Genomic DNA, 16452 nt, shown 5'->3' on the forward strand with positions numbered 1-16452 from the left:
GACCAGGGCTGCTCTGTGCAAAACACTTACACAGAGCAGGTAAGTATGACAGGTTTGTTTATTAAAATAAAATCCTTTTACAATCACTTTAAAAGAGAAGTATGGTTTTAGATTTTTTCCCACCATTATATTTACCTAGGTGGATGCAGCATCGCTCCGAACTGAGCCATCAAACATGGCCAATGGCTCGGTTCTCTCGGCTTCACAAGCAGAGAGCTGCTGCCTGTCAATTGGCAGCTCTACTGCTCTTCTCCTCCACGTTCATTGGAGCGCTGAGCTGTGGCGTGGGGGGGGGGGGAGCAGCCGTCTCAGCAGCTCGCTCAGCGGCTGAGACGGGCATCGGTCCAGGCACCTGGCACATCCAGACTTCCAGAGTCGGGATGACCGCGGTGCCTGGACTGATCTGTGTGATGTCAGCAGAGAGCGGACTTCAGACCGCTCTGCTGAAAACGGGTCACAGGAGTGCAAAACTAATTGCACTTTTGTGACCCAGAGGAGAAGTCCAGCCCAACGAGCTCAGACTGGACTTCTCTTTTTTTAAGCCTAGAAAAGCTATGGACAGTGCAGTAGAAATGCTATTTTCTAATCCTAAATAGTACAAAGTATAAAATTTCAATGTACAAAATTCAGCCAAATCCATAAGGAGCGGCAGAATTTTGATGTGTATGGTCACTTTGAACAGATCGCTTCTGTTAAACCGCCCTGTTCCAATTTTTGTTTCACTCAGTCAGCACCAATCTGTGCATTCTGGAGGCAGGGGAGTCTCTAATAACGCAGCAGGGAGGATTCCCCCATCCACACTGACTGGTTGAGTGGAAAAACTGACCCACATATGGCCAGCTTTAGATTGTTGACCAGATACTTTTTTTATTTTTTAAAAAAAAAGTAAGATCTTTAGAAAATTGCCTGCACATACTGACAACTTGTAGATAGAATCAGAATAAACTCGTGGCCATATTGTAATCACAAGAACTTGATTAACAGTTTGGAACGATTAGAGATCGAGAAGTATATTCACCCACTAAATATACTCCATAATATACTCAATCACTAAAATGCTGTGGATTAAAGTTTCACCCCAGTTTAAAAAAATGTTGGGGTGTTTTGTAGTTTTTGTGTGGACTTTGGAGAGTTGGAACCATTGTCCCTTTTTTTTTTATTTTTTTTTTTATTGCTGTTGCTTCTTTTTCTGGAGACACAATGGGGTGTTGTCAAAGAAACAGGTACACAAACTCTTGTGGCAGTTTTATCATTTAATCATTACATCTTCACGAAAATGAATATGTAGTACACCAGCTAATGTGATAGTGGATCCCTTATAATACCGTCTTTGTGGGCTTCCATTTCTGGAATTGTGGATTTTAAGGAAGAGATTTCTGCTTTGAACATCGCACTGTTTGGCCCAAAAAAAAAGTTTTGGCTAAAGCTGGGCTTTTATGGTGACCATCTTTATTTAATTCTGATCTTCCAGTCCATTGCAAAACAGATGGACCCATGTGTATATATATATAAAAAAAAAAATGCATGCCCCAGAGCGTTTTTTATTGGTAAAAAAAAAACTTTAATATTTTACTGGTACTTTTTAAAAAAAATGGGGTAATGGATGGTCTGGTATATATTTCTCCAACAATATGATTTGGGGGAGCAGAGTGGCCTAGTCAGGAGCACTTCTGCCTCTTTGATTCCCTGCAAAGGTAAAGCATAATGGACTACTATGCATCGCATAGTAGTCCATTATCTGTCACTTACCTGACACAGGAGCCAGCGAAGTCACCGCTGTCCCCTGTAGTCCGGAGCAGCCATCTTCTCGGTGGGTCTCGCTGCTCCGCCGCTGTCATTCGACGAAGCCGTGATTACGTCACTCCCGCGCATGCGCACAGGAGCCGCCACTCGCGGCATATCGCCGTTGACAGTGGTGCGCTCTGTGACAGTGGTGCCTGCCTGTTGGCAAATATCTCCTAAACATGTAGGTTTAGGAGATATTTCTTGGAGCTACAGTTAAGCCTTAATCTAGGCTTACCTGTAGGTCAAAGTGGTTTGTAAGGGTTTACAACCACTTTAAGGAAAAACCTGTGACCTAGCTTGTTACCTTGTAAAAAATAAAAATAATTTTTTTTTTAAAGTTGCAGACGCAGAAAAGATTGCAGAAGACCGATTACATAGGTACATGCTGCTTCAGTTTCCCTCTAGTTCTTGTTACATATCTATAAGCCTAGGGACTCTTGTCCTTTCCTACAACTGACATCACAAGACCAAGTAAGTGCCCAATGTAACCTGCACTGAAGGAAGCCTATAGTACAATTTTCTTCAGGAAAGGAAAGCGTATTCCGCCCTTCTGTTTCTCTTTATCATCCCAACGCAGGCCGTAGATGGTCTTTTTTTCTGTTCACCCAGTGACTAAATTGGGGAAGGGAGGGGGTTGTAAGATCTGTATGTAGGCGTATTTTAAAGCGGTTGTAAACCGCTTAAAAAAAAATTGGGCCCTGGGCAAGTAAAGTCCTGATGTGCCAGCACATTGTGACATACTTGACTGAAAACGGCTAAAGGTGCCACTATCTTCACCCGGTCGTCTTTCCGGGTTTGTGGGGCTCGGAAATTATCAATGGCTGAGCCGTGATGATGTCGCTCCCACACGCGCCTAAAGGGAATCACTGTTTATGCCACGGCTCTGAAGGACCACCATGGGTATGCCATTCCTTCACAGTGCATGCACCAGTGATGTCACGGTACACGTTTAGGAGATATTTAATGTACCTTGCGAGTGTGCTCCCGCGTCCAGCATGCGGTGTCTATAGATCCCAAATGTAGGCCTCGGCCCCACCCACCCAGCGTCATTGGATTTGATTGACAGCAGCGGGAGCCAATGGCTGCTATCACAAAATCCCAAAGCCAGGTAGGGATGCCCTGGCAGCCAGGTACGTGGCCTTTTTAGAAGCAGGTGTTGGAAACGCCAGGCTCCATGGTTCTCTTAAGACCAGTTTCCTTTTAAAGGGAATCTGCCATTTTGGCCCATTCAGGCGCTAAAGTAACTACTCCTCCCCCAAAACGCACACATACGTAATTACTGGGGCTATTTATGTTCCTTTGTTCTGCCAATTGCTGTATCCATTTACCTGCCACTGGAGGCAACCAGATTGTGTTCTAGCAGAACACTGGACCGAACGTCAGGTGTGTGTTGGAATAGAAGGGCTCATACACACGATTGTTTGAAAAAATAAAAAAGTGCGCTTGATTGGTAAATCGTATAGTATTTTACAATTCTGAACACAGCAGTGGGTTCCCATACTTTTACAGCAAGTAACATTGTTCTCTGTAAAGATCGGTAAAATGTGTGTTCATGGTCTGTAATTTACCTGCAAATGCATAAAACTGAGCTAGAATAGTAGAAGAATTTTGTGGACGTGTAGACTTGTGTGTCTGGTGTTTACAGGACCACTTTACTCACCATTAGAAGGAGGGGGAGGTTTTTTTTTTTTCGTTTTTTGTTTTTTGTGCACAGGCTCTTTTTGCCACTAAAGCTGGCCAAGAATCGACCCATGTATGGGCAGGCTGAATGTACACGAGTTGATCGATCAATAAACTTTGGTACAACTAGTCTTTCCGATTTTTTTTTCATGCAATTATAGCCACGATGTGTCCCCTGGCCAGGGCAACACAGTGGGGGAGATTTAGGCCCCTTTCACACGGGCGATCCGTTCAGAGGCGCCTGTCAGTTTTTTAGGTGGACCTAAACAGACACTCCATAGAGGTCTATGGAGGGACCGGTGTCAGCGGTGACATGATCCGCTGACATCCGACCCACTCCGATTCGAATAAGTGTGACGGAGGAAAAAACTATTTTTCCATCCGTCTGCGGACTCTATGGTCCGTCTTCATCAGAGACTCCCCCCCCCATAGGGTAGAGCGGCGCTCTGACAGGTCTGTCCCTACACAGTGCAGAGACGGGCCTGTCGTCTTCCTGCTCAGCGGGGATTAACGGAACGATCCCCCGCTGAGCAGAGCGGGCTCCGTACACCGACACATCCGTGTGAAGGAGCCTTTACTAAAACTAGTTCACTCAATCTGGAGCAGCTGTGCATGGTAGCCAATCAGCTTCTAACTTTGACTTGTTCAATTATTTAGCTTTGGTAATAAAACCTGGAAGCTGATTGGTTTGTATGCAAAGCTGCACCAGATTTTGCACTCTTCAGTTTTACTAAATAAACCCCAATATCTGTGCTGGAGGGATTCCCCCCCCCCCCCCCCATCAACCCTGACTGTATTGATGGGGGAATCGGAAAAAATATATATATTTTTGATTTGGAAAGGAAATTGCTCCATCTGTGACCAGCTTAAGATCCTTTGTAGATGTCCATAAATTCTTTATGGCTGTGTGCGTGGGGCCCCAACACCGCTGACTGTGTTCTGTTTTTCTTTTAGTCTTCTGGCTAGAAAACCTCCTGAGATATTTGTAACACTACATGTCAGAATAATCTTGTGAAATGTGGCTTTATAAAGGAAGATCTTGGGTTGTGTGTCGTTGGATATAGTTACGAGGCCTCTGTGGCTTTGGGCCTGTATGTTTTGCGATGCTTAGCGGCTCTGGTGGGGGTGATATGGAGATCTGTGGGACAGGAGAGCCTCTGGAGCAGTGCAGAGTATTCCTAGATTGTATGTAGACAGGCTAATACTCGCTTCCCATCCAGGGCCAGCGGGCCCCTCCTTTCATACTGCTTGTGTAAACTGGGAGCAGCAGAGCTATTTTTAGCTCGGCTGCAGCAGAAGAGGGGGGGGGGGGGTGGGTGGAGAGGGGTGGCCCTCGCTCACGGAGGAGGACACATGAAAGGGTGGATCCAGCGCTTGCTGCACATTAAGAGGTTCTGCTTTTAATGCTGAAGGGAAATGACTTTCATGTCATTAGATGTCGTCTTGTACTGCACAATCCCAGGGAAGACGTCTTGTGGACGTGGCTTCCTTGCGTGTGGAATGCGGCTACTTCTTCAGATAGAGCCGTTTTGGTTAATGAAGAAGAAATACAAATAACTCCCAGCTAGCAGATGAGGAGGCACTATGGAACTTGTGGTTCCTCAGCAGCTGGAGGGGCACATTGTGCCATTGCCTTCTCTGTCAGCTTGCAGCCTGAGGTTTTTATAGCTAATTTTTCTCAAGTATGGCCGTCATGTGTTTTATTTCAAGTTTCTCAGCTTAAGCCCCCCATCCCCCACTCCCCCGTTTACACCGGAGGCCACATGTCATGCGATTTGACAGGTCCAAATAACGTGACAAGTTGCACCCTGTTGTCGGCCATGGAACTGTTCCGATTGACGTCAACTTTGCGTTGCTGCATTCATTTGAAGTTCCTGCACTATTTTTGCAGATTTTCAGGTGAGACTTGCATGAAATCGCACAGATAAGCTGCACCTGAAGTCACACTGACATGCGGCTTTGAAATCTGATTTGGTGTGAATGGGGGATAAAGGGTACACTTACCATGATAACCTGGGAAAGGGTTCTATAGGTTTTATAGGTGCCTGCTCTGTTCAATGGTGTTGCCTCCTCCGCTGCCAGTGCTCTATACTCCTCCTCGTCTTCTTCTTCTTCTTCTTCTTCCTCTTCTTCCTCTTCTTCCTCTTCTTCCTCTTCTTCCTCTTCTTCCTCCTCTTCCTCCTCTTCCTCCTCTTCCTCTTCTTCTTCCTCTTCTTCTTCCTCTTCTTCTTCCTCTTCTTCTTCCTCTTCTTCTTCCTCTTCCTCCTCCTCTTCCTCCTCCTCTTCCTCCTCCTCTTCTTCCTCCTCCTCTTCTTCCTCCTCTTCTTCCTCCTCTTCTTCCTCCTCCTCTTCCTCCTCCTCTTCCTCCTCCTCTTCCTCCTCCTCTTCCTCCTCCTCTTCTTCCTCCACCCCCCCCCCCATAGAAAGAAAGCTGCTTCCTATGGGGGCACACGTGCTGCTTTGCTCCAGTGTGGGCTGTGTGTCCATGGACACAGCGCAATTTAAAGTTGAACTCCGGACACAAACTTTTCATATAAATATATTTCCCAATAAATGCAAAGGAATCTACTTTACCTGCACAAAATGCTTTTATGAAATTCGTTATGATCTTGTAAAAGTTATCACTGTGTTGTACCTAGCCTGTGCAGGGACCCAGCCCTATACCCCCTTCCATAGAGTGTGGGATCAGTCAGATGTGCATAGTGGACATTCTTAACGGTCTCTAAAATGCACTTTGCTATAACTAACCCTTGCTCAGTTGTGCACATGCGTTTCTTCCCTACAGTGAAAAAATAACCATAGCTGCTGTTTTTTTGTTTTGTTTGTTGAGGACTAACTTTATTTGAAGAAAGCAAATTTTCCAAAAAAAAAAGTGGTTGGCAATGGCAGCCAACATATTTCCCCCACTAATAGGTTTCTTTTGAACCAGTCAGTTTATCTCTCTGAATTGCCTGGATTTTTCTCATCTACATCCTAAGGGCTCATTTACACTTGCTTTGGCTTCAATACGCATTAAAGCGCTTACCTCTTCAACATGCTTTTATGTGTTTTTGATGCTCTGTTAAAGCTTTGTTGAAGCCCCTGTGTGTATGTGGATATCTCGTACCTCAAATTTCTCCAAATCAAAGCAAAGCTAAAGCTGAATTAAAGCCTCTCAAAAGCTGCAGGTGCTTCAAGCGAGTTTTGTCATAGACTTCTATGGAGGCTTTGAAGACTCTTCGAAGCACCACAAAAGGGTCATGGGGTATAATTTTTGAAGCGAAGCTGAAGCAAAGCAAACGCAAGGTGTAAACAGGACTGTAAGCTAACTATTTTATTTAGTGACAGGGGCTTTGACTGGCATTCAGAGAGCTTTAACAAAGCCTGTTCGAAGCCTTGTTTTGAAGCAAGTGTAAACTAGTCCTAATAGTCACAGATCTGATGTACTTGCCTGCTCTTCATCTCCTGGGTAGCTGCCTGCCAGTATTGCAGCATATTCAGAATTTGTGGTTGTTTAATTTCACGTGACTTATATTTCTCCCTGTCCTTTATTATATTAAAAAAAAAATACATTATTAATATTAATAATAATATTAATAATTATAATTAAATAAAACATTTATAATGGTTAACCTTACTGTATATGCTCTTAAAGTGCATGTAAACCTTGGCAATGCATTTAGTCGTCTTTGCTCCCTTTTGGACTGTTAAATATACAATTGAATACATATTTATCTGTTTGATAATTGCAAAAAATACCTGCTGATACTTCCATAAATCAAGTGAGCTGATGACTTGTGTTCTCTCTGCTGCATGGTTATCCGTTCGCATTGGACACAGTTATCTCTGTGAACTATAGAACACTCCCCCCCCCTTATTGTGGAGAGCAGCAGTAGTTCTGTCACCTTTTAAAGTGGTTGTAAAGTCGGAAGGTTTTTTAACCTAATGCATTCTATGCATTAAAATAAAAAAATAAAAACCTTCTGTGTGCAGTTGCTGCCCCCGCATCCCCTAATACTTGCCCGAGCTCCATCTATCCAGCAATGTACACGAGTGCCTCGGGCGTCCGCAACTCTCCCTCCTGACTGGCTGAGACAAAGCTGTGGTGCCATTGGCTCCTGCTGCTGTCAATCAAAGTCAGCCAATCAAGGGAGGAGGGGCAGGGCCGAACTGGGGCTCAGTGTTTGACACAGAGGGCTGCGTCTCGGCTTGGCTGCCAATATAGCAAGCTGCTTGCTGTGGAGGCACTCGATGGGAGGGAGGAGCCAGGAGAGTCAGAGGGACCCAAGAAGAGGAGGGTCGGGGCTGCTCTGTGCAAAACCACTGCACAGAGCAGGTACATATAACATGTTTGTAAAGTCCCAGTTATTCTTCTATAAAAATAACCATCACTTTAAGCTTAGCCTGCTCAGACCAGTGATCCTAGGGGTTCTGTCATCTTTAACCAGATTAACGTACCTGTTCGTTACCCTTTAAGACGCGACATTGTGGGCACGCGCGAGTGTGATCACTGGTCCCACGGACTCGGTGTCCACAGGGATACTCGCGATCGTCTCACGGAGAGGAAGAACGGGGAAATGCTAATGTAAACAAGCATTTTTCCCATTCTTACTAGTGACATGACACTGATCACAGCTCCCTGTGATCGGAAGCGATGATTAGTGTTGTCACACAGCCCGTCCCTCTTACATTTAGAACGCATCCCTAGGACACACATTAACCCCTTCAGTGCCCCCTCCTGGTTAAAGTGGGGTACCCCCTAAAAAAAAAAAAAAAAAATTAAAAGTCAGCAGCTACAAATACTGCAGCTGCTGGCTTTTAATAATCGGACACTTACCTGCCCCAGGGTCCAGCGATGCGGGGGAACGAAGCCCCCCCCCCCCTCGCTCCCCGCTCCGCTCGCGTGGCCGTCATGCATACTGTGGGCACCCGGCTGTGGCTTCACAGCCGGGCACCCACTGCGCATGCGCGAGCGGCGCAGGGCGCCGTGATACGCCGTACAGTCACCTGGGACACATGACAGGTCCCAGGTGAATGTGCGGCGCGAGGGGAAGTGATGTCACCAGCCCGGGCAATGAGGAAGGCAGATTACGAGGGACCCCCTAGCAACCGGTATTTAGAGGTGAGTAACATTAATTTTTTTTTTTTTTTCCCAATTTTTTTTTTTTTTTTTTACGAATTTTAAGCAGTTTTAATTTTTTGGTGGCAACACCACTTTAACTCCTTCACTACCAGTCCCATTTACATAGTAAATGTTTATTTATTTTTAATACCAAACATATGTAGACTACGTATAAGCCTAAACTGAGGAAAAAACATTTTTTATATATATTTTTGGGGGATATTTATTATAGCAAAAAAGTAAAATATATTGCGTGTTTTTTTTTTTTTTTTATGGTCTTTTTTATTTTATTTTTTTTATTTTTTTTTTTTTTTTTGGTTTATAGCGCAAAAAAATTAACCGCAGAGGTGATCAAATACCACCAAAAGAAAGCTGTATTTGTGGGGAAAAAAGGACTTCAATTTTGTTTGGGAGCCACGTCGCACAACCGCGCAATTGTCAGTTAAAGCGACGCAGTGCCAAATTGCAAAAAGGGCCCTGCTCCTCCGTAGAATACTATACACTCCTATAGGGAGTGAGGATTGTGACTTTAGGACAGAACAGGAAGCATGTCACTGGTAGGATCACATAGTGAAAATGAAGAAAACAAATGAAGCCACTGTCTTGTCTGTTTTAGTCTTGGGTTTAGATAAACTTTTCAAACAAATAACCACTGCCCTTGCCTATATCTGGCCTTTGCAGCAAGGAGCCACATGGAAGGGCAACGCATTCAAAACAAAAAACAGAGAAATTCCCAGCTCGACTTACCAACCAGCCTGCAACCAACCAAATGATCCTGTCTAACAATATATGTTAAAAACGGGGGTTTAGTCTGCACACATTTGCAAATACATGAGTAAGCTGCAGAGCTCTGCCAAGGCACCCCCTCTTCTGTAGTCCTAACTCTAAATTTTGGGAGCTTCCACAATGGAAGCAAATGCATTATAATGAATAGACAGAGGGCAGATGATCCTGGAGGGAGCCCACCCCTCCTTAAAGGCACCGGGGTGCACCGAACACCCAGCATATAGAATCATCGCAGCAAAGGTGTTCAGTGTGTCCCCTCTCCGATATTTCAACAGTACAAACTAATGGCCACCACTAAGATGAACTTATTTAACTTTGCAATCACTTTAAATGCCGTTCGTATGTTACTAAACCTCAGAGTCTTCCGTCCATGCTATACAGTGCAAATGAACAAATCTCACTGTGCCCATTTGTATCTTGACTGCCAACCCTGCCAGCTGTCAATATACCCGCACAGTGCCTGCGTCTGGTTGGATGCATGCGCTGTACAGCTGGATATTCTTTATAGAAGTAGATTGAATGATTTGACTTTTGTCAAACAGGGCAAGGCCACCTACTGAGGGAGATTAGTACAGTGTATTAGTACAGTGTATGGCCGGCTTTAGATTTTAAGTTTTGGTGTTTCTAAACTTTTTTTTTTTTAGGAATTGCTGTTGCTGCGTATTAAACAATACTTTGTGCAGAGGCCTGCTGGAGCTCCTGTCAGCCGCTAATGACTGATTGGGAGGAGGCTGCTCACATTTACACAAGTATAAAGAGTGTATTGTGGGTTTTGGAAAGGGGGGGGGGGTGGGGGAGCATTTAAATGATGTATCTTTGTTCTGCCGCCTGGCCCCGCTCCAGAGATCTCTCACAAGGTTTCGTGCTGACGAGCTATTTATAGTAATGTGGCCCCATTGTCATGGCAACAGAGCTGGAGGCCAGGGCGCGGGCAGCTATTTCTGGGCCGTTTGTAATGTAACACTGGGAAAGTTAGATTATCCTCTCCAACTAGTCCAACTTGAGATAACCGATCAGTGATTTTTTTTTTTCTCCCTCTACTCCTCTCCGCTCCATTGTGCCTGGTGATCGTCTTCAGTAACCTGTACAGCTGTGGGCCTATGTCGGAGATGAGGGTCTGATGGAGAGCCCCTCTAGGTGTTCCTTTGCTATCTTGGTGTGTGCTGGAGGCCCCTAGTCTATAGCCAGCTTTGCCCCTCTGCCTCATTGTGGGAGGAATGTGCTTTACAGCCCAGCAACATAAATTTAAAAAATATATATATTTTCCTGGTGCGTTGGTTGGCATTTTACCAAGAGATGTTCTAAATAGCAACATTGCTAATAGGTTTTCAATTTAATCATTTGAGTTGAACTCTTTACACATTATAAGTCAAAGTAAACCTTTAATGTTGCCAGGGTAAAATAACTCGGAGTCTGTATAGCAAGCACCCCGAGTTTCCTCATTATACCGTCGTCGTATCTAGCTCCTCCCCGATTTGGGAAACTTCAGGTGTGTGCACTCTTCTCTCTGGGCCCAAATACATGGGTCATTGTACGATTGTGGCCTTTATAGGTGCCTGCTATAAGGATCTACCTGTAAATGGAACATAAGAAGTATTTTATAGTGAGCAAATATCTTTGTTTCCAGCATTTTTAGCTTTAAAATACTTTTGACTCTTCGTATTTTTAGTGGCATAGTTCAATAAAGCTGAATTCATGTGCTTTTATTGCTTACAATAAATACAAGCTTCTGAAACTCTGCGCTTTTATGTGTAGTGTTGTATGTGGTTTTTGGGGGTTTTTTTTTTTTTTTTTTTTTTTTTTTTTGGTTTTGTTTTTGAGCTGTGAGTTGGTAGGTTGTTCACATGGATTATTTACCTTTACTGAAAGATGCTTTCACCATAGCAGAACAAAATAGTGAGTTGCCACATCCCTAGATACATAGAAAAAATTAATACCCTCTAGGTGGGACTTTGAACACGAAAATATATATAAAAAGGTATTTATTGAAAAACATGAGATAAAAAAAAAAATCATCAATCACATATGTGATGATTTAGTAAAACACACAAAGACACTTGACATTCTACATATTTTCTTGCAATAGAATATTGGTACATAGGTCTAGTAGTTACTCTCCAGTGTCGGAGAAAACTCTTCAGTACCCTGACATGGATTACTTACCTTAAGATCCCTTTCATGCTGGGGCGGTGCGGGCACTGGTGGTAAAACTGTGCTATTTTTAGCACCATTTAGCTGTGGTATTCGGCCGATAGCGGGGTGGTTTTAATCCCCCCGCTAGTGACCGAAAAGAGGTTAAAACCGCCCGCAAAGCCTTACTGCCCCATTGATTTCAATGGGCAGGAACGCTGTATACAACCCTCCAAAGATGCTGCTTGCAGGAGTGTTTTTTTTTTTTTTTTGCTTCCTCCCCCACTTCAGTGCAACATTTAGCACCTTTTAGGGGGGTGGGGGTTACGGGGACCTGTTTTGTTTTTTGATAGGTCCCCCTTACGGAGACAGGGCCGCTGTGTAGTCTCTCGGAAGTTTGCCCACCTTCCTCCACCGCCGGGCCAATTAGTGCAGCGGGCTTCGCGCATGCACAGTAGGGAACATCCGTGAAGCCAAAAAGGCTTTACTGCTGGTTTCCCTTAGTGGCGATGGTGGTAGCAGCACCCGACAGCTCATCTGAAGATTCTGTCTGGGGTGCCGACATTGCAGGCTCCTTGGACAGGAAAGAGTCCATATATTCGACTTTTTAAATTTATTTTTATTTTTTTCCCAGGCAGAACTCCGCTTTAAAGTTTTATACTTGTTATGACTAAATTTCCCATGATACCTTGCTGCCTGCAAGCTATGATTTCTATACTGCCTCCTAAATCTTCTCTGTAGTTCGGAAGGCAGGCTCTGTGAAATATGTGACACAGCAGTGCATAGTAAATACATAGTCGCAGAACTCCTAAGTAGAATCGTTCAGAATAATAGGAGTGGTCTGGAAATATTTGGAATACAATGTGGAAGTGAATAGATTTTTTTTTTATTTATTTTTTTTATTTTTTGCAGCTAACCCAACAGAATTGAAATAAATGTGCCAATATTGTAAATATACCAGTTTGCAGAAAAGATGCCTGGGTGTTTATTTTACTAAAGGTTGAGTGCAAAATCTGGTGAGGCTCTGCCTACAAACCAATCTCCTTCCAGGTTTTAGCCCAGGTTCAGACTGATGCGGGATAGAAATCATGCAAGTTCAGCTGAAGTCGCATGATTTGAAACCAGCAATGCAGTCCGACTTTGGGGGCGAGATGACAGACATCTGTGCGGGTTCCTGCACAGATGTCTATTCAAGCAGCCCCCAAAGTTGGCAAAAGTAGTGCAGGAACTAATTTTGGAAATCGGTGCGGCGCCGTAAAGTCGGCACCACACAGATTCGGGTGATGCCATTGCTGGCAATAGCCGCCAATTTGGCATGCGATTTGACATGTCAAATCGCATGCCAATTCAGCCTGGTGTGAATGTGGGCTTATTGTCAAAGCTTAATTGAACAAGCTGAAGTTAGAAGCTAATTGTTACCATGTAAATCAGCCCCCTTGTATCTGCACCACTTGTAGTGCCCAGAGTCTTTGGCTGCCCATACCAATCCTTCCTAATTGTATTGATAGCTGACATGTCTAGCAGTGCAGCCAATGAACTCCTCCCAAGCAACTTCACAGCGTTTATGCAACGTTTCTGTACCGAGTCCTATAGCTAGAGACATAAAGCATCTACACTAAAAAACCTTTTAGGTTTTTAACCTCTCTTAACAATTTATGCACAAATTCACGTGTATTTCTTTAAAGCGGAGGTCCACCCTAAAGTGGACCTTCCGCTCATCGGAACCCTCCCCCCCCTCCGGCGCCACAATTGGCACTTTTCAGGGGGGAGGGGGGTGCAGATACCTGTACAGTACAGGTATCTGCACCCACTTCCGGTATAGCTCTCTGCGGAAAGGGGCGTAGATTACGCCCCTTTCCGCAAGTGCCCCGCTGCCTGCTGGGAAACACACAGATCCCAGAGGCAGCGGGGACCATCCTTATTGCGCAGCACGACTCGCGCATGCGCAGTAGGGAACCGGGAAATGAAGCCGAAAGGCTCCATTTCCTGATTCCCATACCCAAGATGGCGGCGGCAGGACCCGAGAGACGATCTAGAGATCGGCTTCGCTGGACAGGTGTCACTATTTTAAAAGTCAGCAGCTGCAGTATTTGTAGCTGCTGGCTTTAAAAAAAAAAAAAAAACGCGGAGTCCCGGCGGACTCCTGCTTTAACATACTTGAAATGTAATTATTAACAAACCTTAACGGTTTCCACTGTTTAAAATTGTATGATTGTTTTTAATAGCTTGTATTAGATGTTGATAAAGAGTCAGCTGAATGGAGCTTATGTAACATTGTTTAATTGTTAAAGGTGAAGTCCTAAGCTCACTTTGTTCTTCTTTTTTCCCTTTTTCTCTACCCAGTTTTCTAGATAAAATCGACATTGTGCAACAGAATGATTACACACCCTCTGACCAGGTGAGTGCAACTCTATATACCATAGTAATCTGCTTGTATGTAAAAATGTCCTCCATCATCCTTCAGAGCAGTCTGACATTGACTGGCGTCCATTTTTAATGCTGACCATTTGATTTGTTTGAACTGACCACCCCATACAGCACACAGTAGAGCTGCACACAGCATTTCCCCGATTGTGTGCAGAGAGTTCTCTGCTCGCTGCTGACAGCTGTCAAAAAGGAAAAAGACAGGCAGTCTGCCAAGTTTATAACAACATTGCTCAGGTGAGATGAGGAGAAAACATTTCGTTCTTAGATCAAAGGGATGAACTTCTATCTGTAGATGAGGGCAGTTTAACCAATTGAAGACTAAACCTATTTCTAAAATCTGTGTGTGTGTGTGTGTGTGTATATGTATGTATGTATATGTATATATATATATATATATGTGTATATGTATATGTATATATGTATGTATATATGTATATATATATATATATATATATATATATATATATATATATGTATGTATATATATATATAATCATTTTAGCAGAGACCCAAGAGAATAAAATGGCGATTGTTGCAATATTTTATGTTGCATTGTATTTGCGCAGCTGTCTTTCAAATCCAGTATTTTTGGGGAAAAAATACTTTAATGTGAAAAAAAATAATCTGGAAAGTTAGCCTAAATGTTTTTGTATAATGTGAAAGTGGTGAGAATCTTGATCTTTATTCTAAGCAAAAATATTGTGAGTCTCATTTTAGCCAGAATCATGCAGCTCTAACACACAGTTGACCTGAAAATCTATTGGACATTAAAGGGGTTGTAAAGGTAAACATTTTCTCACCTTAATGCATTCTATGCACTAAGGTGAAAAAACATCTGACATTGCCAGCCCCCCCCCCCCCCCCCGTTTTATTTACCTGACCCCTCGAAATTCCTGCGCTCTCCTTCAACATCCTCTTCACCGCTCAGCCTGGCCGTTGGTTGGCTAGAGTGGATGGATTGAAAGCAGCACAGCCATTGGCTCGCGCTGCTGTCAATCACATTGAATGGCGCGGCGCACTGGGGCTGCCGGCTGTATCATGGGAGCGTGCCCACAAGTGCATCTCGCCATGCGAGGGAGCTCACGTGAACGTGCAAATTACTTGCGGGGGAGAAGCCAAGACAGCCGCCAAGGGACCCCAGAAGACCAGGTTCAGGGCCACTCTGTGCAAAACGAGTTGCACAGTGGAGGTAAGTATGACATGTTTGTTATTTTTTAATTCCCTTTACAACCCCTTTAACAACTATTATCTCTTTAATCGTCTGTCAAAATGGTCAGATCAGTAAATTTACGGCCAGTATATAGGGGACCATCCACCTTCCCCCTCCCCCCCCCAGCATTTTCTTAGTTTACCTGCATTGCTTTAGGAGCTATTATATTAATAGTATGGGTTTAATATCTTGGTTATAATGATTTTCAGAATACAGTAGAAACCAGTCTTTAGTAAGAGAGAAGACCTGTACTCATTAAAATAGGAAAACCTTATTGTTTAGTGTTTTTTAGTAAGGGAGGGTTAAAAAACCCATTATTATTATTACTCTTTCTTTTACTTTTTTATTTATTTTTTGCATCTGTTTCATTGGGGAGATGCCCTTTCTTTCCTGTCCCATAGTCAAAACAGGAAGCGAGAGGAAAATCCTCCAACATGAAGGAATCTGTAGTGGTCACCAGAACTAGTTTTTGCATTGAAGATTTTCTCTCTCTTCCTATTCTTGTGACAACCCAAAATTTGGAATTTTCTTTTACTTTCACTCTTGATGAAAGCAATAAACAGGACAACTTGAGTCGGTGAATCTCCCTAATGAGGACACAGACAGCAGTGAAAACCTGGCAGGTGTTCTAATCGCTCTCCAACCACTTAAAAAAAAAACTGTTTTGTCTTTAGTTTTACTTGATTCTTAGAAACTGGTCTTACTTTCTTTTTTTTTTTTCTCTTAGGACTTGCTACGATGCAGAGTCCTGACATCAGGAATATTTGAAACGAAGTTTCAGGTGGACAAAGTGAACTTTCAGTAAGTAACACTCATAGTTCATATATACACTTATACTCGGTTCTGTAAAATAACAAATGACAGGTATGCATGAATGCCTGAAGAATAGTAGCTCTTGCATTTAGCAACCATTCAAAATGTATTTTTTTTTTTTTTTTTCATATGGCTGTTAGTATGGTGTCATAATAGATAGTGTGATGTAGGCTGACTGTTGCTTGTTCAGAATTTAAGGCAGCTGGAGACCTTCCCAACTACCCTGTGAGATCATTTAGTGAATAACAATAATGATCTTGGCTGTCCAAGCATAATGCCGACCATACACGGTTCGAATTTCGAAAGAATTTTCTGTCGAAAATCGTATCTAAGAATTTTCGTATGAATTTCGCACCATTAGTGGGCTGCAGCAACAGCCGATTTTCGTGCGGAAATCAAATTTGAGGAATCGGACATGTTGGGAATTGTTTGAAAAACAAACGATTTTCTAATCGATGATGGGAGAATCGTGTGAGAAATGTAATAAGAAAAGAAAATTTATGGAGATAAAAGAAGATTC

At 43.4% G+C, this 16452-nt stretch overlaps 1 protein-coding gene across 3 annotated transcripts in view; it reads left to right on the forward strand.

The window, feature by feature from the left end:
* GNAS (GNAS complex locus) overlaps positions 1–16452 on the forward strand; it is a 223367-nt gene that overhangs the window by 184888 nt on the left and 22027 nt on the right. For all 3 annotated transcript variants that reach the window (XM_077460240.1, XM_077460241.1, XM_077460242.1), the window contains exons 6-7: positions 13826–13880; positions 15847–15920. In XM_077460240.1, coding sequence (XP_077316366.1) covers positions 13826–13880; positions 15847–15920 — 129 coding nt within the window. The remainder of the gene's footprint in view (positions 1–13825; positions 13881–15846; positions 15921–16452) is intronic.

This window comes from Lithobates pipiens, unplaced genomic scaffold, assembly GCF_037356315.1.
Source record: "Lithobates pipiens isolate NorthernLeopardFrog02 unplaced genomic scaffold, aLitPip1_a1.2 Scaffold_28, whole genome shotgun sequence".
Lineage (NCBI taxonomy): Eukaryota > Metazoa > Chordata > Amphibia > Anura > Ranidae > Lithobates > Lithobates pipiens.